This window comes from Prenolepis imparis, unplaced genomic scaffold (genome assembly GCF_030444845.1).
Source record: "Prenolepis imparis isolate NDT839.2.m4 unplaced genomic scaffold, iyPreImpa1.0 SCAF_15, whole genome shotgun sequence".
Classification (NCBI taxonomy): Eukaryota; Metazoa; Arthropoda; class Insecta; order Hymenoptera; family Formicidae; genus Prenolepis; species Prenolepis imparis.
This window is the reverse complement of record NW_028141173.1, coordinates 7,693,431-7,719,744: the sequence shown is the minus strand read 5'-3', so window position 1 is coordinate 7,719,744 and position 26,314 is coordinate 7,693,431. Positions and strand designations below refer to the sequence as shown.

The following is a 26,314-nucleotide window of genomic DNA, read 5'->3' as shown; positions in this document are numbered from 1 at the left end:
CGCCAATCACCGAGTTATTCCGATAGAGCTCGATGAAGGGCTCTATCGAAATAACTCGGTGATTGGCGATCCGCTGGTTACGCTTACGCAAGTTACGCCCCATGTGACGGCACCCTCAAGATATGCAAAAATCGCAGTGAAAATGTTAAAGAAAAAAAAATTAAATTTTTTTCATTTCCCAAAAATCCTGAGTTTGCGTCAATATGGATGAAAACCTGTGACAAGGAGGTTAACCTTAAAACTGGTAAATATATAAATTTAGTTTCATTATATATGAAAATTGTAATAGATAATATATTTTTTTATGTTAAAAATGTAACAGCACGCATATGTTCCGTTCATTTTCTACCCACATGCTACAAAGAAAAACCCAAATATTATGGAGATTATTCTCCAAAAACAGTAAGAAGTCTCCTGCCTGATGCCGTTCCGACAGAAAATTTGTTTAATGATCGACAAGTTTTAAAAGAAATCAATAATAATGATCCTTCAGTCCATGTAAATATTAATAAAAACTCAAGGTAATTGTTTGTGCTATTATATTAATGCCACGTTTCAATTACCGCGGATTTGAAGATAAAATGCTGATTGGCTGAGATATTAATATGGCCGGTCACTTGTTCCACTATTTTCATTGGTCAATTATTTTCATGCGCAAGAGCATACCTTGTCTCCTTATACCATGTGGAGAACCCAGCTGTCAAAAAGCGGAACGGAATCATTCCGATTGGTTAGCTCCCTACTATTCTACCTTTCCGATTCCGTTTTCCGATTATTCTGATGTCCATGGGACGGCACCCTTAGGCCCTGCGCACAATAGAAGAAATATTAGGAATAAGAATTAAATATTAAATATTATAGAAAGAGAGAAAGAGAAAGAAACTCTTCCCTTCTCTTTCTCTCTTTCTATAATATTTAATATTTAATTCATAAGGTGCCTTTTCATGCTGACGCTCGACGCTCATTTTTAGCGTCAAAAGACGTCACGTGATCAAAAATAAAGATACCAATTCGTCAATTTTGGTCACGTGACGTCTTTTGACGCTAAAAATGAGCGTCGAGCGTCAGCATGAAAAGGCACCTTTATTCTTAATATTTCTTCTATTGTGCGCAGCCCCTTAAGCGGGGAACACACAAACTTGCATAGGCGCATAAGCGTATGCATAAGAAATCTGATTGGTTTATTTTCTTATGCATACATTTATGGACCAATCAATTTTCTTATGTATATGTTTATGCGCTATGCAATATGCAAGTTGTGTGCTCCCCGCTTTATACTGTGTCTCTGACTGCTGTCGAGAATACACTACGAATGCTTTGAAACATCATTCTATCTTTATTCTACATTCCAGAAAAGATAAGAATGATGTTTCAAAGCATTCGTAGTGCATTCTCGACCGCAGTCTCTTCTATAGGGTCTCTAGTAATATATAGACATTTGTGGATTTATGAACTACATGCTAGGAAATAAATAACTAGAATGGAAGTTTTGGAACGCAGCCCTGAATAACACGTGATTATCTGTGGTGTGGCTGATGTCAGCTGATGTGCGATAGGATATAGAATCGTCTGTATACGATCAACGATTGATTGATTGCAAAATTGTTTTGCTTAGAAACTTTATTTGCAAAATTTAGTCTGTTTTTAAGAAGAGCATATAATGGCACTTCATTCCGCAGGAAAAGGAAAACTTCTAGCGGTGATTGGCGATGAGGTAGGTATAATTGTTCATTTTTGATTACTTGATTTATTATTCAATATAATTTATCAGAAATAAATTTTTCCTATTAGGCATTTATATTTATGTATTGATCAATTTTACAATGACTTAAGATATTTTATAAAATATTTTAAAGACGTAATCTGATTGTATTATAATTAATTTGACTTCTATATGAAAACGCAACTGTGCTGTTACTTTTTATGAATCATCTTTATAATTAATAAAATTGTAACTTACAATTAGCTACTTTAATCAAACTTTAATTAATTTTAATTGATTAGCAATTAATTAGCCATTTATTTTAATTGATTAGCAATTCAACTAGTAGCATTATTGTCTCTACAGCAAAATTTGTAACTATGGTAATGGTAATACAATTCATCATCTCTAATTTAATCTTTTCTTTTATGTGTTAAATAGCAATAAATTCTAATTCTATTCATATTAAAATAATATTAACATAGTGTGTGTGTGTATGTGTGTGTGTGTATGTATGTGTGTGTGTGTGCACGTGCGTGCGCAGGTATATAATCATCAATAAAATTAATTGTAATTTAGTCAAAGCTTTTAAATTCCTAATTATATATTAAATTAAATTAATATAAATATATTAAATGTATGTAGTGTGTTACTTATATCACTGATTTTTAAACATATGTATATATTTTGAGATATTGGAAACTAATTTATTTGAAAAAAATATTGCTTATATTTTCTTTGTTTTTTAACTTTATTTTCTGTTATAATATGCTAATTGTATTGTAAAAAATATATCAGTTTATACAAAATTTATACAATAAATATTATTTTAGGATACCTGTGTGGGTTTCTTGCTGGGTGGAGTTGGAGAGATCAATAAACATCGCCAGCCTAATTTTATGGTTGTCGATAAAAGTATGTAAGATTTTATTGACAAGTATGTAAGATATTAATGTTAAAAGTTTTTATTTTAATGGCTTTTACATACAGAATGCAGCAATGTGTTGTACCTTGTAAGATGCCACATGATTTATATTGTGTGGTAGTTAACTAAAAAAATATTAAGAGTCAATTACATACAATGTAATATGAAGATGGAATTAGTGATAAAGATCTCTTTGAAATATTTTAATCACTAAAAAGTTGCCATTTAAAACTGATTTTAATACTCTATACAAAACAGATTTGCAATGAGATTGAAAAATACTGTTTTCTGTTGGCATTCTTAAAACTCTTGAAGTTTACACAAGAGAAAATTGTCTATATATAATCATATATATAATTAATATATATATAAATTATATCCATAGAATATAATTATAATTATATATATCATTTATATATATTATATATATATATATATATATACGTTCATATGTGTTGTTTTTTTCTCCACAAATTATAATAAAATATACACATACACAAAGTCTCAAAATAAAACATGCAATTAAACTTTGTGCTTTACTTCAGTATAACAATTTTAATATTGAAATATAATAGTAAAAGAATTAAAAATTATTAAAGAATATTTTTAATATTTACTTTTATTATTTAACGTAGTTTATATCAGTATATTTATAGAAAAATTGTTTAAACAAAAAAATATATATTAAAGCAACATTTTTTATAGAACAATTTTTTAAGCAAATACGTGGACATGATTAATTATTTTAATTTTTATGTTAAATAATGTTTAAGTAAAATTATTATATTTAATAAAATGCAATATATATTTGTATATTTTATTTGAATACTAGTGTATACGTATTTTTTATTATAATTTGTAAACAAAAATTTACAAAATATATATATTTTAGATAAAAAAAATTTTAGAGCATAATATGTATTAATGAAAATGATAATCTGATGATATAAAAATTAATTTGATTTAATCAAGGTTGAAAATGCATTGATTATTTCAATTTATGATAATCTGATGGAAAAAATTGCAGCTTAATTAAAAAAAAAGAATTTTAAAAAAGTAACTTTAAGCTCTCAGATTATTTAGAATAAAGTTACAAAAAAACTTCTTTGGTGTGCATAATCTCAAAATTGAGTTTTTTTATGTTAACTTCAATTTTTTATTGTTGACTTTGAAATTGACCCATTTATATAAGAAACAAACTAGAAAAAAACTAAGACTTCAAGCTTTAAAAAGAACTTCTTAAAATATTTGCAGGAATCATTCTATGTTAATTTTTTGCAAAGTTATATATACATTCCAATTTTTTGACTGATTCAAATTGATGCTTTAATTTTGTTCAAAAGTGTATTTATCCTTATCATTTGGCATAATTTTTTGATATTATTATCAAAAAAATCAGATTTAGAAAATAAAATATATAGTAAAGCAAAACATTTTCTTCTATTATAAATTCCCGACAAAATGAAAAGCTAATTCAGTCATAGTTTACATAAAATATGCTTTATTGCATTGCTGCATTTTATATGTATAAGTTAATGGTATGTACTCAATTAACATAGAAACCAAATTTTTAATTGAAAATTATTACACTTTTCTGTAATTCAGAATTTGAGTTTATATATATATATATATATATATATATATATATATATATATATATACACAGTGATTCAGGACGAGTGTAATAAACTTTGATAGATTGTTTGGGAGATTATTCTGAGTAAAAAATATGTTAATGAACGTAGGTTCTATATTCAATACTTACGTAGTTATGGAAGTTTTAAAATTTTACTGTTATTATAGTAAAAATCACACGCTTGATAGGAGAGAAGTGACCTTGAAGAATCAAAATAAAACATGAGACTGCAAACATTATATATTTATAGTTAAGTTTTATAATAAATGCTCAAAATGTACTCCCTGAGCTGAATGCACACATCGCACACATGCACACAAGGAATCGAGATGAAGATACTCCACTTCTCATTCGGCAACAAATATGATTCCAAAATAATGGTGCACTTTCTCATCATAGAAAAGAAATTAACATAGTTAAATCTTAATTATTCTAACAGATGGATTGGACGTAGAATCATGACCTGTATCATGATCGCCAAGGTCTTCAGACTTAAATTCTTTGGATTACTACTTGTGGGTGCAATTAAAACAGATAGTGTATAGTGTTAAAACATTGAATAATTGTATCAAAGAATGATTGATGCGTCAAATGAAATTTGTATGGATAATATGCTACATGTATACAATTACTTGATTTATCGATGCAAAGCATCCAAATTCAAATTCAGGGAGCACATTTTTTCAGTATAAAATATTTATTATAAAACTGAACTGTAAATATGTGATGTTTGCATATTTCCGTTTTGTTTTAATTTTTTATTTTCTACCAAGCATATATATATATATATATATATATTTTACAATAATAATAGCAAAATTTTAAAACTACTATAACTACATACATAAGTACTGAAAATAGGATCTATGTTCATTGACATTTTTTACTGTGAGAATGGCCTCTCAAATAATCCGTTAAATAATCTGTTTGTTACACTTGTTCTGAATCATTGTATGTAAAATATGTATTAAAAAATGAGTTAGAATAAAATTTTATTATTTATTTACAAACGTTTTCTATTTTATATAATTGCTGATAATTTAAACTATTTACATATGAACACAGTTTTATTAAAATTATATTAATTTTCAGAAATATATTACTTATTGCAGAGAGAGATTCTATATATAGTTATATTATTATAATATAAATTATAAGATTATTTAATGGCACATAAATTAATGTTAAATAATGATTCTCCTAGACACAGCGATAAGCGAGATAGAAGACACATTCAAGCGCTTCATCAAGCGTGATGATATTGATATCATTCTTATTAATCAGAATGTGAGTAGTAAAAAAGAAAACACACACACACACATCTTTATATGTACATAGTGAATCATATGCATAAAAGTATTAAGGTAAGATTATCGAAAACGAAATATTTTACGAGATATTTTGTATTTTATATTAAAATATGTCAGATTAAGATATAAAATACCTCATAAACCATTTAAGTTTTGACTATTTTATCCTTATGTTTTTTAATGCAGAATATTACAAGGAATCTATTTCGCATAAAACACTTAGAATAGTTGCATTAAAAAAATCGAGTTTATCTTGAAATACCATGAAAAGCGTCATCCAAGATTAAACTGATAAGGCTAAATAGTCCTTTTTAAACTCTACAATTTTTATTTAAAACTTTTTTATAAAATTTATATTTTTTGAGATATTTTGCCGAGCTTGTTGAGATACTCTGTATATATGTATATACATATATGTATGTCTTTACCTAAAAATTATTTCATCAGTTGCTTTTTTGAAATTTTTGTTACATATTTTAATACATTATACGGAAGCAAACTTTTATATGATCCAAATAATGTTTAATAGTTATATTAATTTACTAATTTTTACTAATTTTACGGTATTTTATCGTAGGTAGCTGAAATGATTCGTCATGTAATCGACAGTCACACTCAACCAATACCCGCTGTACTAGAAATCCCGAGCAAGGATCATCCATATGACGCCAGCAAAGATTCTATCTTAAGACGCGCTAAGGTACGATTTTACAAATTTTTCATACGCGATCGTTTAACAGACAGTTTATTGTTTAATTTAACTTGCAATTAGGCAATCTATTCTATAGAAAATTTATTTGCTGCAATTATTGTTTACAGGGAATGTTCAACCCAGAAGATATTCATTAATATAAATGTGGCATTATTGAAATTATGCGCTATGTGTACAGTTCAATAGAATTATTCGATTGATTATCGTATCTTAAGTATCTGTCCCTTTTATGTTATTCAGTAAAATATATTATATATAAATAACAAAATTGTTGTAATGTAGATATACATGTATTTTTACGTGCATCTGATTGTTGAATAGTCTTTACTATGCAGTGAAACTGTTGTATCACTGGTGATATCAAAATTAATGAAATTTGGGAGAATAAAGAAAATGATTCGAGCGTGAGCAAAGTGAGTTTTTCGAGTTTTATTTAATACAACAGTTTCAAAAAGACTGGAGGCTTCAACCAGCACAAAGCCCGCACATTCCAAAATTGTAACGATCAGAGAGAGGAGAGCAGAAACATGCATGTGTGTACAAGCACGCATTGTGATTCTGCAACTGTATTCGGCGAGTAATATCGGAGTAAACATCATCTGCGAGCACATGCCTGGTTGAAGACTACATTCATAGAGACTTAGAGACAATAGAGAACCAGGTAAAGACAAGAAAAATCAGATCCTTTTCAGAATTGTATGTCAACTGAACCGCGAGAGCTATAAGCCGAATTAGAGCTTTGCCTAATCATGAATATAAAAATAATAATAGATAAAAAAGTGAGGTTGTGGGTTGATACATTATTGTATATGAATATATGTATAATTATAATATTAATGAAAGTAACTAAATAAATGATAATTTATTACATTTTCCTATAATTGTAAGATTACATATAATTCTTTAGGGTTGGGTAAGTTAACTTTTTTTTAACTAAGTTAAGTTAAAGTTAACATTGAAAATTTAATTTAGTTAAGATACAAGTTAACCCATAATGAAATTAATTGAATTAAAAGTTAAGTTAATAATAAAAAATAATTAAAAGTTAAAAGTTAAATTTGTTTTATTTCATGATTTCAGGGTTTTACAGTCTTACAAATAACAGAAATAACAAACATCACTTTATTTATTATACTTATACACTTTATTTAGAAACATGTAATTGTAACCGTAACATAAAGAGGGAGCCAGATCGACTTCTTCTTCTTCTTCTTCTGTATTGGCTGCTTGAGCTATTTATGCTCATACACCATTTTAAGACGTGGTATTAAATTAGAAAGTATATGAAGTCAGTAGTACTTTATATAATGATCTTCGATTGTTTAACAAACCAGTGCAGTCTTTTATAGATTCTTGGATTATTGGAAAAAGCCAAGTCAGGAATATCCAGGTCAATGATTGGTTCTATAAGACGTATTGAGGAGATGAGTCTGTTGGAAAATTCAGTATAATTAGGGCAGTCAAAAAAGACGTGATTCAAACCTTGAAAAGGGTGCCCACAAGGACATTCAGGAGAGGCAACAATATTCTTTTCCCACAAATGACCATTAATAGCAACATGATGTGATCTGAGTCTGGAAATCAGAACAATAGTCGAACGCATGAGATCAGTACTGAGACAATTATACCATGGAGGAGAAAGCACCGACTTGATTAAATTAAAATATCTAGCGCCTTTATATTGACTTTGGGACAAAAGAACACTCACAGTATCCTCCTTAGCCAAAATCTTGAATCTAGAGTACAAATTAGTATAATGACATCTACAGATAAGGAGAGGATCAGGAAGGTGCAAAGACTCTTTAGCCAGCAGATCTGCCCGTTCATTACCAACAATACCCCTATGACTGGGTATCCAGATTATATTGACATCAATGTTATTTACTTTACATTTATATAACAAATCTCTAACTTTCATAATAATCGTATGAGTATTACCCGCCAATCTAGGGTTCCGCAAACTAGAGAGAACGCTTAAAGAATCCGAGAAAATTGTTGCTTTAGCAATGCAATGATCTGGTTCCATAATGATGTTAATAGTATGAAGGATGGCATAAGCCTCCGCCTCGAATATAGAACAGAAATCATTTATGCGGGTTTTACATTCCAATCCGATATCCGGGGAGAAGATAGCATAGCCAACCCTACTCACAGAGTCCTCTCTCGAACCATCGGTATAGAAGGAAACTCCACCCATACTACTCATCAAATAATTCTCAAAAGAGTCCGGGATGCTTGATTCCCTGTGAAGCTCAAAGCCGAGCTCAGTATCAATGCTAGGTTTAAAATGACAAATATCGTAAGAAAAACTCAAATATCCCGGAAGATGGAACTCCTCCATCTGAGAATAGAGCTGAATATTTTCGAGATAAGTCCTCACCAAAGGACCAAAAACAGCTCCGTCAACCTCAGGCAGATTAGAGATCCGTTCTATGGTTCTTTTTAAAGGGTGAGATGCACGAGCCATAATCTTGCAAAGAAGCTTTCTCGTAAGAAATTGCCATCTTGAAGATAATGGGTGCTCACCATTAATGTCCAGCAAAACATTAGTTGGAGTAGTACACATCATACTCAAAACAACCCTTAAAGCGGCGTATTGAAGTCTACAGGCTCTAATGTATATTATTGAGTCAATAGGATGAAAAGCCTGACATCCCCAGTCTAGGACCGGACGAATGAATCCCTTATAAACATTAAGGAGAGTACCAGGATGAGCCCCCCATCTAATTCCAGAAATAGCTTTCAAGATGTTAATTCTGGGAATAACCCTACTTCTCAATTGGCTAATATGAGCCCTCCAATTCAGTTCAGGATCCAAATAATCGCACCCCCAAATATCGCACAGCCCATGAAAAAGGAACAACCTCACCCCCAATCCTGATGTCAAACCGACCATGCCCGATCAACAGACGAGTGTTTCTAGATTTCAATGTAGAAAAGACCGTACAGCAAGATTTGGCAGGAGACACTCAGTCCAAGCATTTTCAGAAGAGGATTCAGTTTATCCAGAGCGAGATTCAGTTGATCTCTAATGTTTTCCACCACAGAGTTCGAGCAATAAATAGCTATGTCATCGGCATAAGAAAGAATTTTAACTGAATTGGGCAAGCATGAATTAATAATAGATATGTACATATTAAATAGAATAGGGCTAAGAATAGATCCTTGAGGGAGACCCCTCGATGTCAGTCTTCTCTGTAATGCAACACCGTTAGCAAATCCAATAAGATGACGACAAGAGATGGTATCCTTAATAAACTTCAGAACCTTACAAGGAAGACCAAATTTCCTCAATAAGATGAACAAAGCGTCAGGAATAACATTATCAAAAGCCCCAATCAAATCAACAAAAACTACACCTGTAAGTTCCTTTCGTTGATTGGCCTGATGAATATTAGTAATAAGAATTGATATGTTATCCATACAGGACAGACCTCTTCTGAATCCGTACTGAAACTCCTGTATTATGTGGTTATTCTCAGCCCACCATTCAAGTCTTTTATGAATAAGTTTTTCAAATAATTTATGAAGATTATTAGCAAGTGATATCGGTCTTAGAGCACCTTTATTCCCAGGTTTAGGAATGAATATAGTGTAATACTCACTCCATTGCCTAGGGTATATACCTTTATTATAAAACATGTTGAAGATTTTCAAAATCAATAAATGAGTATCCGAAGGTAGCTTTTTTATAATCTTATTCGATATAAGATCTGGACCTGGTGATGACTTAGCCTTTAGAGAAGAAACAGCTTCTTCATATTCCACGATAGAGAAGGGAACCAACATAAAAGACGCATTGGATCTTGTGCCATTAAAAGGCAAGTCAATAAGCGCATCTTCATCCATCTGTGAGAAGGGTTGATTCAATGGAGGAACCAACCTATCAAATGCAGCCACAAACTCCACCTCCGATACCGCAATACTACTGGACCTACCGCTTTTCCTATTAGAGAAAGCCCTAATGTATGACCATACTTTAGAAATAGGTGTATTAATGTTAATAGAAGAACAAAAATTCCTAAAAGATTCCCTCTTTTTCCTAGAAAAAGCTTTAGATGACGCCTTACAAATATCAGAGTATTTTTGAAAATTCGAAAAAGATGGACATCTCTTGAATTCTCTAAAGATTCGATTTTTATTGTGTATTATCTCTTTGCATTCATCGTCCCACCATGGAGCAGGAGCTTTTTTCCGTATATTGTTGATGTTATGACGAACAGCACCAGCTTTAGATAAAGCTTGATATAGATCAGAAATCAATTTATTATAAGTACTATTGAGATCCCTAGGGTTAATTACAAAAGTCTGAGTGAAATTAATACATTCTCCCTGGAATACATGCCAATCGACACCGACAGTAGAAAAGGAAGGCCTACCAAAATCAACATCAGAGCCGGAAATGAAGTCATTGATCCAAGTAATAATAGGAAAATGATCACTACCATAACCGGAAGACAAAACCTTCCACTCACAAGCATGCGCAATACAATTGGAAGTCAACGTTATGTCAAGAGCAGATGTCACCGAAAGATCGGCAGAGGCCCATGTAGAACCACCCCTGTTGTGGCAAAAGAGGTCCACACTATTGATTGCGGCCTCCAATTTCCCACCCTCAGTATCCGGCCCCAGAACTTGATCGGACCAAAGAGCACTCTTACCATTCACGTCACCACATAAAATAATAGGAGAATAACCCTCACAAATTTGAAAGATCTCAAGCCAAGCACCCGAATTCGTATAAGGGTACTTGTTTCCACGAGGAGGACTATAAACTGAGCAAATAAAGATGTGCCTATCCGTACCAAGCCACACTCTACCAAGAATGATCTCAATCTTATTTCTAGAAGACACATCATTCACCAATGAAAATCTAAATTTTCTATCGATCAGGATAGCCACTCCACCACCCTGTCTGTTACGATTACGTGAAAAAATTTCATAGTTCGCGAAAGAAGGAGGAGAAATCTCATCACTCAATCTCGTTTCACAAAGAGCAGCTATACCAATTTTATATTTTTCCAATATATACAATAGATCAGGAATCCTTCTCAACAAAGATCGACAATTCCACTGCAAAACATTAACAGAAAAACAAGTCATAACAAAACAAACAGAAATATAATATATATAGAAATTTAAGTAAAAAGGATACCACTGAGAAGAGCCTGGCTCATCCCAGTCAAAATATCCCTATCTACCTTTTGCAACGATTGATGCTTATTCTGATAATCCGCTATCCATTTATTCAAAAAATCAATATTTAACTTAGAATTTAATGGACTCGACACTTGCATAGCAGAATATGGGGAAGAATATATACTAGGTAGATTCTGAGAAAAGGATAGACTATTATTATTTTTATTTAAATTTGTCAAATTAGAAGTAGTATTAGATGATATTGACTGATTAGAGAGGATACCTTTATTAATGGAGGTAACAATTCCATGATTGTCTCTTTTTTCCCTTCTATAAGTAGAGGGAGGAGATTTCGTTTTAGACGAAGGAACATCCTTTGGAGACTGACTGCAAGAGTTCTCAGCCCGGTTAGGCTTAGTCACATCAGAAAATGATCTCATCGAAGTATTGAAACCAGATGATGATGACGATCTATAAGGAGTAGTTAAATTAGATGGAAGAAAATCGTAAAAAGTAGGGAGTGGAACTCCGTAATCCACACTAGGTGGTTTTACAATATTATTCTCTTTATTGCGTATCAAAACCTCAGCCTCGAATTGCGAAACATTTTGAAATGCCATAATTTTTTTAATTTCCTTTTGCTGAATAAAAACTGGACACTTGCTAGAAGAAGCTTCGTGCTCAGTATCACTAAGCTTATGTCTACTACAATTAATGCACGAAGGCTTATCGGCTAAACATTTCGACCCTTCACCATGAGTCGAAGGATTTTTTCCACATCTTGCACAGACAGCGTTGTTATCAGAAGCGCGACAGAACCTTGAAATGTGACCATATCGTTGACATTTGTCACAACGTTTAACTCTCTGTATAAAAGGACGCAATACTAATCTCTTCCCCATATAAATAACACTAGGAGGGACTACAGAAGATCTAAAGCGTACTATGTATGAGTCAGAATTAATATAATTAATAGTAATAGAATTATCATTATGTTTTTGACGAATAGGTCTTTTTAGTCTCGTGATCTCAAAAGGAGGAGTCCACATAATACTCCACTCAGGAGGAGGTCGAAGATTATCAATAATTTCCTGTGGAGTATCGTCATCATCAATACCGCGAATAATATACTGCCTAATAACCTTAAAATTAGGGACATAAGCTATCCATCTTTCTCCCGGAAAAATTTGCGCAGCAATGTTATTAAAATACTCGACAAATTTATTTGCAGAATTGCTATCACTAAATGAAACTGAAAATTTGTTTCTACCAATAGTTTTCAAATCGAAAGCAGAGTTAAAATAATTTATATTTTTTGATATTCTCTTACCCAGAGCTATTATTCCATAAGATCCGGACTTAGATTTCTGATTATTCAAAGTATTATTATTATTATTCTTATCGTTACCTTCTATAGCAGAGTCTTTATCAGGCGCCTTAACCTGATATATAGCACGGATAGGAAGCTGTTCCATATGAACGAGGAAAGGAGGCTTGGACTCCAGAGAATACTTATTTATAAGACGCGAATCAGGTGCATCCAGGGGATCCGTAGATATCCTTTTACCAATTGTCTCGTAATGAGATACCTCAGAAAGCCTCTTTTTCCCATAGATGATACGTCTTACTCCCTCCTCCACTGAAGCCTGCGAATTAGAATTTGTTGGATTATTAGATCTAGGTTGTTCCGAAATGGTAAAAGAATTATTTTTATTAGGAACAGGCTCACAATCCATATTGCTATCTAGATCACAGTCAATTATCACAGAAAAGAACAAAGGACAGGATAGAGAACAAAGGGAAAAGTAATATGGCCGAAAAGGCAACTGCGACACGTGGCAAACTACGTGGCGAAAGCACGATAGGTCAAACAATGCATAACGGTAGAGTAAACCGTGGTCAATAGAAGAATAATTATAGAATTAAAGAAATGTTTATATAAAATTGAACAATATCAAGGAAGAACAATCGCACTCCGACTCCACCATTAAACCCGGACGCGAAATCTCCTTCCGAAAAAGCAACGTATCGCACCCGTGGTCGTGAGTCGACTCCCAGCCAGATCGACTAGTGCTGCTAGCTGCTAATGACATATATATATAGACGAAGCATTCCATCTGTAGAGTGAAGCCGGAAATTGGCAGAATACGACAGAGTGAGATTGTTGTTTTGACACTCTTTTTTCTCACTCTATCGTACAGAAAAGAATATGGCCGCCCTCTAGCTGTCATGACAGCAAAAAGATAGAGTGAGAAAGAAGAGTGTCGAAACAACTATCTCACTCTGTCGTATTCTGCCAATTTCCGGCTTCACTCGCTGCTACAGTAATGCGGGGTCTACTAGAGACCCTATAGTAAACAGAGATGCGCCAATGATCACATGATCGTAAAATTTCGCTGATTGGTCAGAGTAAATTGTGTCAAAATAGCCGCTGCCATGTTGAATTTCACATGTGTAATGTTGTCATTGCAGTTCTTTTAGAGGTTAGTACATTTTTATTTTGACGTCTTTATTATTGTTTTTACGTCTATTTATTATATTGGTTTATTTAATAAATTATTTTTATTTTTTCATTAAATGCTTTGCATTAATTGTCGCATTTTTATGCACAGAATTTACACTTATCGTGCCAACGAATTGTGCTGCAAATTGGTGCACCAACAATAGCAACAAGGGTTACGCGGTTATTTAATTTCTCAGTAAATGCAGACTGTCGGCAAAAATGGATAGCCGCTCTTGGGAGGAGCTCCGATTGGCGACCCACAGCTTCACAAAGAATTTGTGAGGTGAATGATAGAATTAATATCTATTAGTTTATTTTTAGCTGTAAAGGGAATAGAGTTTTTATTAATAGCTAGTGTTTATAATCTATACAATTATTAATTGGCTCGATAATTATAAATTAAAAAGTAATAAATATTAGGCCTTTTCTCGAGCAGGAAATAAATAAATAAAGTGACGATGTTAATATCTAATATTGTAACTTAATTTATTTAATGCGGAACGTTTCGTGCATCTACTTATGACTTCTTCAGCCGCAATTCAATCTACAAGTATGTATACAAATTTAAAAAAATTTTTTATATATAAAAATTCTTATTAATCTTACAAACTATTAATGTGTATATGTTACCCATGTGTACGATCACATTTTCTCAGTCCTTATTTTTCTTCGAGTATGTCAACTGGTAAAATATAAGTACGGAAACAGAAGTAAAAAGACTATTGATACGAATAACATGTTTTTTAACTTGACCGAAGCTTAGTATGTCAGACAATGATATCAATTTCGAGCGGTGGTATTCTTATATCTATGCCGAGTATATGACTAAGAGGCAATTAGAACACAATATTATTTGTTTATTTTTTATTTTTTACACCGAATCGAGTAACGGAAAGTAAGAAGGATCTAGATATTCGCTATCTTTCATCACATTAAGCCCGTTTTTTTGTCGTTTTATGAAAATGCTTTCTGAGATCAACCTCTTATAGTAATTCGTTTCGTGATCCATGATCTTCGCATTATCCCAATCAAATTCATGATTGTTTTCAAAAATGTGTTGAGTGACCACAGAGCGTTTTGTCTCATTTTGTCTGATGTTTGACATATGTTCCTTAATTCTAGTTATGAACTTGTCAAACTTGGTATTCGCTGGACCAAACTTCTTAAAAGCATCACCACAATTTGAGGTAATATGTTGCATCTCTCTAAGGAACTGATTTAGCGAGTCCACCCGTAGTGAGGATGCAATACACTTGACGTAGACATCGTTGATACCACCGATCAATAACTGGATGGCATCGACATCTTCTAATTTCAAATTTCTCATAAGAGCCAGCTTATCCATAGAATAATCTTGGAACGATTCGGTGGAGGAGCTCCATTTTCGTGCTTCTGCTCTCCTCCTGACAACATCGTACAAGACTTTTTTCTTAAAACGGTCTACGATGGCAGCCCTGAAGCATAACCACGACCGGTTTACTTCACCCGAGCTCAGGTCAAACCAATGACGTGCTGACTTTGATAATTTGGTAGCTGCAGCGGCCAGCATCACCACCGATGAAAGATTGAATAACTCAGCAACGCTTTCGATCTTCTCGATCCATAATTCTATATCCTCCTCTTCTGTAGCACCGAAGGTGGGGATCTGCGATGAGAGAAATTTTACTGCGTTGCCTGCTGGAGCAACGGAACTCTCAGCTCCTGTGAAATCTCTTGCGTGAAGCTGGTTCTGGTAACCAACAGCCGTAGGAGCTGAATTGGGTCGGGCTTGTTGAGCCACCGATCCTTGGCTAATGGCTAGTGAGGCCATCATCTGTTGCATCCACTGCTGTTGCTGTTGCATCAGCTGCTGTTGATGTTGCATTGATTCATTCTGAAGTTTAAGTTGATTCGTTAAAACAGTACAGAGGTTGTTAAAAGAGTCCTCCGACTGAGGCGGTCCTCTTCTGACCGTATAGAAAGGCTGATCGGAATGTACTGACCGCGGGCTACCTGGTGATGACAGTGCTGGCTGCACTGCTTCTTCAGCAACCTGGGTCGAATGTTGCGCCTCGCGCAGGGGACCGTTCTTTTCCAAATGCGCTGTCAACATTTCGATACAGCTTGTCCTATCCTCTGGAATGTTCGTAAGCTTGAACATGCGGGCTTCTCCATGGAGCTCCTCCAACGACATCGTTGAATAACGGTCCGGCGGCACCATGGTGAACCACGAAAAAACCACTGACGATGAAATACGTTCGGCAAAAACAGACACGACGGCTAACCGCGCCAACCACGAGCCCGCCAAAACGGATGCTATGTGTGCTGATCATGTGACCAGTATGGCTGCTCACTTCCGACGACGCACCACGAGGTAGCACCGAAACAAAATGGCGGCTCGTTAACGGGCAACGTGCCTCGACAAAGCGCGTGGCCAAAATGGCGACTCAACCACAACGCGACCGAAAACACTTCGCGAGCAAAGCCGACGCGACGGAGACGGACGCCAAATGACAATGCCCGAAAACCATGCACGAGTCTTTAATCTCACAACGCCGAGTACCGTACCCTTCTGCGTATCTATATCCCACTTCTGAAGCTGTAAGGCTCAGAGATATTTCACGAGGTTACCTCGTGGGAACTCAACGAGTCCTGGTGTCAGGAAGGCGGAAGGGGTGGTATACGCTTTCAGGCAGGGTACGCGACAAACAAGACAGCCGTAGTGTAATCAAACTATATAATTAACTTTGGCAACGGTACAAAAGGTATTCCACGAGATCGCGGACCCGCGTCGGATACACGTCCGCCCGGTTTGCAGTCCCGGAAACGAAAGACGAAGATCCCGCGTTCTTGCCGAGGTGGTCGGTCACGCCAGCGCCACCTCGACCAATCAGACGCCGGTACGTCACTCTGAGCGTGACGTCACAAAACGCTATGCGCGCCCTCTACTTCCGTAGTCCGCGCTACTGAGTAAGGTATAACCTTACAATTACATATGTGAAATTCAACATGGCAGCGGCTATTTTGACACAATTTACTCTGACCAATCAGCGAAATTTTACGATCACGTGATCATTGGCGCATCTCTGTTTACTATAGGGTCTCTACCCCGCATAAAAGTATAGGAATGCTTCGTCTATACATATATGTCATAGAGTACGTTTACACGGCACCCTTAATCGGGTTTAATAACATCCGTAGTTGTAAGACTGGCCAATCACAGCCGTTCCATTCTTTAGGGAAATGGCTGTGATTGGCCAGTTTTATAACTACGGATGTTATTAAACCTGATTAAGGGTGCCGTGTAAACGTACTCATAGGCCGGTATTCATAGTCGGTTCTTATATTTAAGACTGTCTTAAGTACAATCTTAAGATGTGATTAACCAATCACAGAGCCGTATTTGCATCTTAAGACATTACTTAAGACGGTTTTGAAATAAGAACGGCCATAGAGTGCTGCGACTAAGGCCCTGCGCACAATAGGAAAAATATTAGGAATAAGAATTATTTTAAAATAATAAAATCGGAAAAACTCTAATATAAAATTACAAGTTCGGTTATAAAGGACTCTTAGTAGTTCATTAGCCCTTACTAGTCCTTTATACTCGAATTTGTATTTTTATATCAGAGTTTTTTCGATTTTAATATTTTAAAATAATTCTTATTCCTAATATTTAATTGCTAATATTAAATATATTAGGAATAAGAATTATTTTAAAATAATAAAATCGAAAAAACTCTGATATATAAATACAAATTCGAATATAAAGAGCTCTTATTAGCTTATTAGCTCTTATTAGTCCTTTATATCCGAATTTGTATTTTTATATTAGTCTTTTTTATTTTACTAGGACAACACAAGCGCGCGCTACGCGCGCGCTATTGTTCAAGTTTATATTTAAAGAAATATAATTTAATAAATAAATAATATAAATAATTAATGAATAATGTAATTTAAATATAAAAATATCAATATCAATAATAATAATAATAATAATAATAATATATAATAATAATAATATATAATAATAATAATAATAATAATAATATATAATTTTAATATCAATTTCAAAATCAGCTATCAATTTTGATGGTTTGAAAAAAAGAGAAAAAAGAAATTAATAAAAAGTAAAGTAAACATTACATTAATCCACTAAGTATATAACGTTATTCCTCACCAAAAATTAATTCGAAAAGTCCTGAATAATTTTTTTTATAACACAATAAAAGAGTAATTATTACGTAAAGTACAGCCAAACAGCGCTGAGCTGACAATAAGTCGTGCGTCTGGTAATGTGTGTTCACACACACTGTCACAAAAAATAAATTAAAAATTAAAAGAATAGAAAAAAAGAAAAAAAACTATTCAGGATTCTTTGATTTATTTTTTGGAGAAATAACGCTATGTACTTAGTGGGCGGTTTTTAAGTAACATTCTATATATATTATATATATATATATATATATATATATTATAAATATGTATGCTGTTGATATTGTCCATATTTATTGAATCAATATATTTTTTTATGCGTTTAATAGTATGTATAAATTAGTGTTTAATAATGTGTAGTAAAAAATATACATTTACACACACAGAGACACACACATACATTTAATTAATATTATTAATATAATATTAATTAAATATATATATATGTATATGTAATATTTTCTTTTTACACACACCATTAAACATTATTTTATACATACTATTAAATACATAAAATTATATATTTATTCAATACACATGAACAATATTAATAGTAGTCACACATTTATATTTCACACAATATAATTTGATATACATACTTTTTTTCTCTCTTCTTTCTCTTTCATCCTTCTCTATCTTTTTCCTGCTTCCTATTTCTCTCTTCTTTATCTTCCTCATTTTTTTCTTAAACTTTAACTTTAACTGTAACGATAACCTTATGTTAATAATAATGTAATTAAAAAGTAATAATATAATATATAACATAATTTATAATAATAATTATATTGATTATTATATTAATTATTTATTATAATAATTATTTATTATAATAATTTTTTTAAATAATTTATGTATAAATATAATTTATTTATTTTTATGTTTAAAATATTGTAATTTAAAAAAATATAAAGTTTTCTAATATTATTTTAATAAATTTTAAAGAGCGGAAAAATACTAATTTACCAAGCACTTAACAGATGCTACTTAAAATCCACAACGTGTGAATAATTTATACCAAGATCGCACGTGTAATTCCCTCTTCTGTGTAACACGTAATTAAAAATAAATTGAGAAGCCTTCATTTGCGCACAGTACAATTGCACACGTTGCAATTGCACACCGTGCTATTAGACACATAAAGTTGCGCACAGTTCTTTTGCCCACAATTCTTTTGCGCACCGTTCGTTTGCACACCGTGCAATTGGACACGAAAATGCGCGACACATGCTCTATTTACACACACACACACACACACACACACACACACACACACACACACACACACACACACACACACACACACACACACACACACACACACACACACACACGGGGGGTGGAGGGTGCAAGGGGGGCCTTCGGGCCCCCCTCCCGCACCCACCCCGCCGATAGGAGTGCCTACCAGCACGGTGCGCAAAGGAATAGTGGGCAAAAGAACTATAACTTAATACTAAAGTTATAGAATTTCGAAGGGGGACCCCTTATCGTAAGCATAATCTTATTTCAGGTGAAGGTCATTTTTTAAATTTCGAAATTACTTTTCTTTAAAATAAAACCAAATTAATTTTCTTATTTAAATCGATTCTTTGTAATAGGTGGCGTCAAACATTGATATAGTGGAATAGTCGAAAATTGAATAGTTTACGAAATATTTTATGTTTTATCTTGACACTATCTATTTCACATATCTCACATATCTCATAATATACTTATTTCTCGATAATCTTACGTTAAAAATTTTTTGTACAGAATAATGAGATGAATCAATCGGTGCAAGAAAAACATACTCTTTTAATTAAAAAAATATATATATAATTTGAAATGTACATTTGCATACTTTTTATAGATTTTTACAAAATTATATGTTTTTTTTACACCAGTTAATTTATCTCATTATTCCGTACAGAAAATTATTAAAGTAAGATTACCGAAAAATGAGTATATTACGAGATATTTCATATTGTTTGTCAAAATGTGTCAGATTAAAATATAAAATATATAAAAATAGCAAAATATATAAAAATATTTGAAAAATAGCAATGCATTATTTAAAATAAGACTTTATATATAAGTAATAAAAAAAAACAATAGGGTAAACTCGGGTAAGATGGCCATAGTTATTTAAAATGCATAAAAGATATTTTTATTTTTATTATTTTTTGATAACATTTAGTACATTACTTCATGGAAGATTAAAGTACGTAATACTATCGAAATTAACATTGACCATCTTTCTGACTTTTAGAGAAAAGATGACCATCTATTCGACATCGATTCGACCAATCATTTCTCGCTGGGATAGTATTATAGGACAGTTGACTATACATATATTTCATGTTAAAGTAATTAAATAAATTTATAATTTTACATATTTAGCTTTTTTATTTTTATATATTGAACATATAAACATTAATATATTTTTTAAATATAAAATAAAAACTTTTATAAAAATTACAAATTCAGAAGGAGGCTATGTGGAGCCACGCGTAGGATGTAGGTACGCAAATACTAACTTGTTGGAATAACAAATTTATTAAATCTAAACGTTTCGGTCCTTTTTTTGGACATTCTTCAGTAAATTTAATACAATAAATTATAATGTGGACTCTACATACTGACGCACGCAGCGCAAAAAGCCGTGAGCCCCCCGATCGATACCCCACTAAATAGACAAAGTGAAATAATATGTCATGAGGTACTCAAAAGTGGACTCTAATGAAGAGTATAGTGAGGAATTTCCGACAGGGGGCTCACTCTTACTCACATACTCATCCATCGCACGTTCACACGACCGTACGCGGACGCGTCCGACGCACGAGTGAAGAAGATATTCGGTTTGATGCTATTTATAAGGCGCCATACAATGGCGCCATACTCATAGCTTGTTATCGAAGTCAATGTCAAACACAATGTGTGGAATTTATTTCTCTCCCTCTCTCTCTCTCCCTCTCCCTCTCCACTCTCTCTCTCCCTCTCCCTCTCCACTCTCTCTCTCTCTTTCTCTCCCCCCTCTCTCCCTTCCCCCCTCCGTCTCTCTCCCTCTATCCCTGTCCCCCTTTCCTCTCGCTTCCCCCCCTTCTCTATCTCCTTCTCTCAAACATACAGGGTGCGTTCGGGCAGCGCACTTTTAGCGCTACGAGCGCGCTATGGCCGTTCGTGGAGCTCTTTCATAGCGCCAACAAAATAATGATGACGTCACTGTTTGTGCATTGCAACGTCATCACTCGTGCTAACTCGTGCTCACGATTCCGAGGTGAAGCACGAGATGCTTACAGCACTCATAGCGTCAAAATAAGCTCCCCGAACGCTGTGCGACGCTTTTTCTTCTAGGTATGTTATAACAACTAACCTGTGCCTTGTAACGTGACTTTTTATTTTAGCAGTGAATTTTTAAACGCATATATATACATATATATATATATATTTATAATTATATTATACATTTTATAGATATTTTGTTTAAAAAATGGATAAGATACCAATAACCTTACAAGACGCTGGCACCGGTCTGTATTATACAACGCATTTCTCACAAGGAGATGCTTCCAAACTTTTCTCTGTGTTACAAGTAAACACAGTAAACCAAAATAAGTCCAGTTCATCAAATTTGACCTCAAGTATGGCCTCAAGGCCCTCAAGTATAGCCTCAACGGCATCAGCGGCATCAACGGTGTCAACAGCATCAACAGCTTCAACTTTGGATGTCGAAAATCGTGAAGCAGAGCAAGATTCGATTTTTAAATTGTCACATCAGACCATTCTTCTTATCATTGAGGAATATCGGAAACGAGAGGAAGATACTGTATCAGGTAAGACAATAATATGTTATTCATTGTAATAATCTATGCATGATTCTCGTATGGCTTTCTTATAAATTTTATATTTTCTATAAGGCAAAGTGTCGCAAAAGCAAATGTGGAAATCTATTAGTGATGTTCTACGCAAACATGGACATGATGTTACTGGCCCACAATGCCAAAGTAAATTCAATGGGATGAAGAGGACATTCAAGTCTATCAAGGATCATAACTCAAAATCAGGAAATAATCTCCGGGCCTGGGCTTATACCGAAGTTATGGAATCCTTGTTAGGAGAAAAACCTTTTATGAATCCTGTTGCTGTGGCTTCCTCTTCGGGTCAAATTAGTACGGAGAGTGACATTTCTTTACTCAACAACGTTGGCTCTGACTCTGATTCTTCAAGCTCACGCAAGAGGAAGAGCTCACACGTTACAGAATTTATAAAAATTCGAAAGATGGCTGAAGAAAGTAAAGAAAAACGTCATCAGCAAAAAATTGATCAACGGACCAAACTTTTAAATGCTATGGATAAGCTAATTGATAAATTACAGGTATTATTTCAAGATGTTAACTTTAATTTTTTATTTTCAGTTTAATCCTTTTAAAATTCAATTTTATGTAATAAATTTGATTTTATTTTTGTTAGTAGGCGGCATGTTATGGAGCAGGAGTCAAAATTTTGTAATAATACACCAAAGTGTTTTAAAAATTAAGTTAATAATTTTATTATGATATTCAGATAACATTTTATTTTTAAAAAAAGTTAATATTTTTTGTTTACATTCACAGATTACATTTTATAAAAAAAAATAAGTTATTTTTCTGTGATAATATTTAAGGCATTTTATTTTAAATAAGATAATATTTATGTTATGACATTCAAATCATAGTTTTCTTTTAACAAAGGAAGTCTATATTTTTGTTGCGATTGATAAATCAGTTTTATTTTAAGAAATAATTTAATATTTTTCTTACAATGTTTAAGTTAATTTTATTTTGAAAAATAAGTTAATATTTCTGGTTGTATTAAAGCTTTATTTAAGTTGATATTTCTCATGATATTAAAGCTTTATTTAAAAAATAAGTCAATATTCCTATATTTCTGATACTCAAGTCAGTTTTATTTTATAAAATAAGTTACTATTTCTGTGATACACAAATCAATTATATTTTAAGAAATATAAATTAGTATTTCTGTGATATAATACTTAAATCAGTATTTTAAAACGTAAGATACAATTTATGTTATATTGTGTACGTTACATATGTAAAAGAAATGTGAAATAAATATATTATAATTATATGTACAATATTTTATTTATATTTAACATTATAATTATTATATATGTGTAATATGATAGATTTTAGATCTAGATTGTTGTTATAGATGTTTATCGACATCGGATCGAATCTTGATTTTATATATATATAGTTACAATGTAATCTTAATCATTAATTCTATTACTATATACACTCTATACATTATATACATTATTCATTAATTCTATTACTATATACACTATATACATTATATACACTAGATCCATTATATACATATATTACATATAAATTACATACACATTATATACATTACTATAAATTATATATATATATATATATATATATATATATATTCATTATACACATTATATACACTATATACACTAAATATTTCGCATAGGAAGTCTTTCTGAAATCAAATCCCTTTTAGCAACACCTGCCTGTTCAATTGCAACATCTTGATAAAAATTATTGTCATCTTCTACTTCATCCATTGCATCAAAGTCGATCTCATCCCCTCTGAACAGGCAAATATTATGCATCACACAAGATGCAATTATAAATATTGGGATTAAATCGCATCGATCCATTGCAAGTACAGTCCTTAAACTACGGAATCTCGTCTTCAAGAGTCCAAATGCTCTTTCAATTGTTATTCTGGCAGAGGAATGACAGAAGTTAAAATTTTTTTGTCTAGGACTGAGATGTCCATTGTCACGATAGGGAACAATGATATTTGGATGCAGTTTATATGCAGCATCTCCGAGGATGTGACAATCATTGGGAAATTTCTCATGATTTCCCAACCATTCTTGCAATTCTGATAATCGGAATACTCGTTGGTCATGCACAGATCCTGGATATCCTGCGAAGCAATGGATGAAGTGTGTTTTATGGTTACATACTGCCTGAAAATGAAAAAGAACTTATATTAATCCATATTACATAATAGAATTTATATTAGTTTAAACACGCAAAGAGTTATCATACTTATATCTCTGGATAAACATGATATACCTGCAGTTGAACTGAATGGTGTCCTTTACGATTTACATATGATGCTGGTTCAACACGAGGCGCTTGAATATTTATGTGTGTACCATCTATAGCACCAATAACTTTTGGGAAACCACTGGCAGTTTCAAATCCAGTCCATACTTCATCGACATTATTGCCTGATGGCCATTTTATAACAGTTGGTGCCAAATCATATAAAGCCTTTACCACTCTTCGTGTGGCACTAAGAGCAGTAGCTCGACCAACATCAAATTTTTCACATATAGATCTGAAAAGACACCATTTAGTAATCATAAGCAAGAACTACTGCAATTGTGACATCCAAAAATCTATTTCACAAGCAACACTTACCTATAGGAATCAGGAGTTGCCATACGCCATATTGCGATAAGAAATTGTTTTTCAGGAGAAATCATTGCAGATCCTGGATGCACTCTTTCCAATTTCGGGGCAATAATGATAAGTACATATTCAAATGTACTTCTAGATATTCTGCATCATAAAATAGAAACAAGATAAATAAATTATTTAGAAAATAATAATGGAAAATATACAACATGGAAAACATCATAGAAATACACATAGAAAATATACAAATTTCAAAAATTACCTAAAATGTGACTTGAATAGTTGATCACTGTACATAGGTACAATGTTTTCCACATAATTTACTAGTCTTGGCAATTTCTTTCTTCTGTTGATGTGCATAATATATTCGATTTCATCTTCACTTTCTGATGATGAACTGGAATCGATTAAATCAGTTAACATTGTTGCAATCCCACGCAAAATTGCAGTCTGATTATTATCCATGTCCTCCAAAAATTGCTGGATTTAACTTGGAAATAGACTGATTAAAAAAACGCGAAAATTTTCAATAGAAAATGAACAGCACTGTAACCTCAAAAGACAGCGTAATCTCGCGTTCAGCGCTTACAAAAGTCGTTCGGGGAGCTCGCAATGTGAGCGCCACAATAGCTCCCCGAATGGCTGTATTAGCGTTAGCGTTTCGTAGCACGAAAAGCGTCTGCCCGAACGCACCCACACAATGTATGGAAATTAATGTTACAACTGATTTATGGCTCTATAAAGGAATTCGATAACAACTAAACGAAGGCCGTCTTTCAGGAAATTTGTAGCATATTTGTCACAACAGATATATATGCTTGACTTAGACACTCTGTGTCTTCTTGTCGGTTAGGCCCTAATCTGGCGCCTGATAAACAGCATCTCTGATACAAGTCTCTTTCTTAGAAACGGTTCCTCATCCAAGATCTCAACGTTATCCCAATCAAATTCGTGGTTATTCAGCCTGTGGTCCGTGATCACGGATTTTTGCGCGGTGTTTCTTTTTATGTGATTTCTGTGCTCCTTAATGCGTGTTCTCAACTGTCTGCTGGTCTGACCGACATAAGAGGCCGTATAGCCTTATAAATAAATATTTAAAATAAGACTTTATATATAAGTAATAATAAAAAAACAATAGGGTAAACTCGGGTAAGATGGCCATTAGTTTTTCAAAATGCAAAAAACATACTTTTATTTTTATTATTTTTTAAATAATATTTGGCACATTACTTCATTGAAGATTAAAGTACGTAATACTATCGAAATTAAACAATAAATACTTAATAGAAATTTTATATTATCACAAAATATTAAAACATGAGCATTGGCAATCTTTCTGACTTTTAGAGAAAAGATGGCCATAGTATTATAGAACAGTTGACTATACATATATTTCATGTTCAAACTCGGGTAAGATGGCCATAGTTTTTTCATACTTTTATTTTTATTATTTTTTAATAATATATAATTATAATTTATTTATTTTATGGTCAATACTTCGACCATCCTGACCATCCTTACATTATTTGCATCTCTCGATTAGATTTTTAGGAAATAACTCGTTTATCTGGAACTGGAATCCGAGGACTCGTTTCGCGATACCGAACCGTCAAACATTTTCACGTCACGAGACATTCGACATTCTCACGGATCCTCGGACTCTCGGACTTTGGTTCGCTCCGGTTGAGATCGACGGCGTAGGAGACATCACGCGCGTATATTATCACGTGTACTCACATACTCGTAG

At 32.9% G+C, this 26,314-nt stretch overlaps 3 protein-coding genes across 3 annotated transcripts; 2 read left to right on the top strand and 1 right to left on the bottom strand.

Annotated features, from left to right (window-relative positions):
* The first annotated feature begins 1,512 nt into the window (after nucleotides 1-1,512).
* Vha14-1 (V-type proton ATPase subunit Vha14-1) lies at nucleotides 1,513-6,698 on the top strand. Its single transcript, XM_083055483.1, has 5 exons — nucleotides 1,513-1,714; nucleotides 2,536-2,617; nucleotides 5,468-5,550; nucleotides 6,151-6,273; nucleotides 6,393-6,698. The coding sequence occupies exons 1-5, from the start codon at nucleotides 1,661-1,663 to the stop codon at nucleotides 6,420-6,422; spliced, it is 372 nt and encodes a 123-aa protein (XP_082911609.1). The 5' UTR covers nucleotides 1,513-1,660; the 3' UTR covers nucleotides 6,423-6,698.
* Nucleotides 6,699-21,397: 14,699 nt separating this feature from the next.
* Nucleotides 21,398-22,605, top strand: LOC145946179 (uncharacterized). The gene is made up of 3 exons (XM_083055680.1): nucleotides 21,398-21,930; nucleotides 22,015-22,472; nucleotides 22,568-22,605. The coding sequence occupies exons 1-3, from the start codon at nucleotides 21,588-21,590 to the stop codon at nucleotides 22,568-22,570; spliced, it is 804 nt and encodes a 267-aa protein (XP_082911806.1). The 5' UTR covers nucleotides 21,398-21,587; the 3' UTR covers nucleotides 22,571-22,605.
* Nucleotides 22,606-23,585: 980 nt separating this feature from the next.
* On the bottom strand, nucleotides 23,586-25,178 carry LOC145946252 (uncharacterized). The gene is made up of 4 exons (XM_083055778.1): nucleotides 24,830-25,178; nucleotides 24,571-24,711; nucleotides 24,220-24,487; nucleotides 23,586-24,110 (listed from the first exon to the last, which is right to left on the bottom strand). Exons 1-4 carry the CDS (start codon nucleotides 25,030-25,032, stop codon nucleotides 23,586-23,588), a joined length of 1,137 nt encoding a protein of 378 aa, XP_082911904.1. The 5' UTR covers nucleotides 25,033-25,178.
* Between the last annotated feature and the right edge of the window lie 1,136 nt (nucleotides 25,179-26,314).

Bases quoted from the DNA above. Each gene is read 5' to 3' on its own strand.
- Vha14-1 (XM_083055483.1), top strand. From the start codon at position 1,661: ATGGCACTTCATTCCGCAGGAAAAGGAAAACTTCTAGCGGTGATTGGC. The intron at 2,618-5,467 runs GTATGTAAGATT...TGATTCTCCTAG, and splicing joins TTTTATGGTTGTCGATAAAA to ACACAGCGATAAGCGAGATA. The intron at 5,551-6,150 runs GTGAGTAGTAAA...ATTTTATCGTAG, and splicing joins TCATTCTTATTAATCAGAAT to GTAGCTGAAATGATTCGTCA.
- LOC145946179 (XM_083055680.1), top strand. From the start codon at position 21,588: ATGGATAAGATACCAATAACCTTACAAGACGCTGGCACCGGTCTGTAT. The intron at 21,931-22,014 runs GTAAGACAATAA...ATTTTCTATAAG, and splicing joins AGAGGAAGATACTGTATCAG to GCAAAGTGTCGCAAAAGCAA.
- LOC145946252 (XM_083055778.1), bottom strand. From the start codon at position 25,032: ATGGATAATAATCAGACTGCAATTTTGCGTGGGATTGCAACAATGTTA. The intron at 24,712-24,829 runs GTAATTTTTGAA...TTTATGATGCAG, and splicing joins CTATTCAAGTCACATTTTAG to AATATCTAGAAGTACATTTG. The intron at 24,111-24,219 runs GTATATCATGTT...TTTCATTTTCAG, and splicing joins ACCATTCAGTTCAACTGCAG to GCAGTATGTAACCATAAAAC.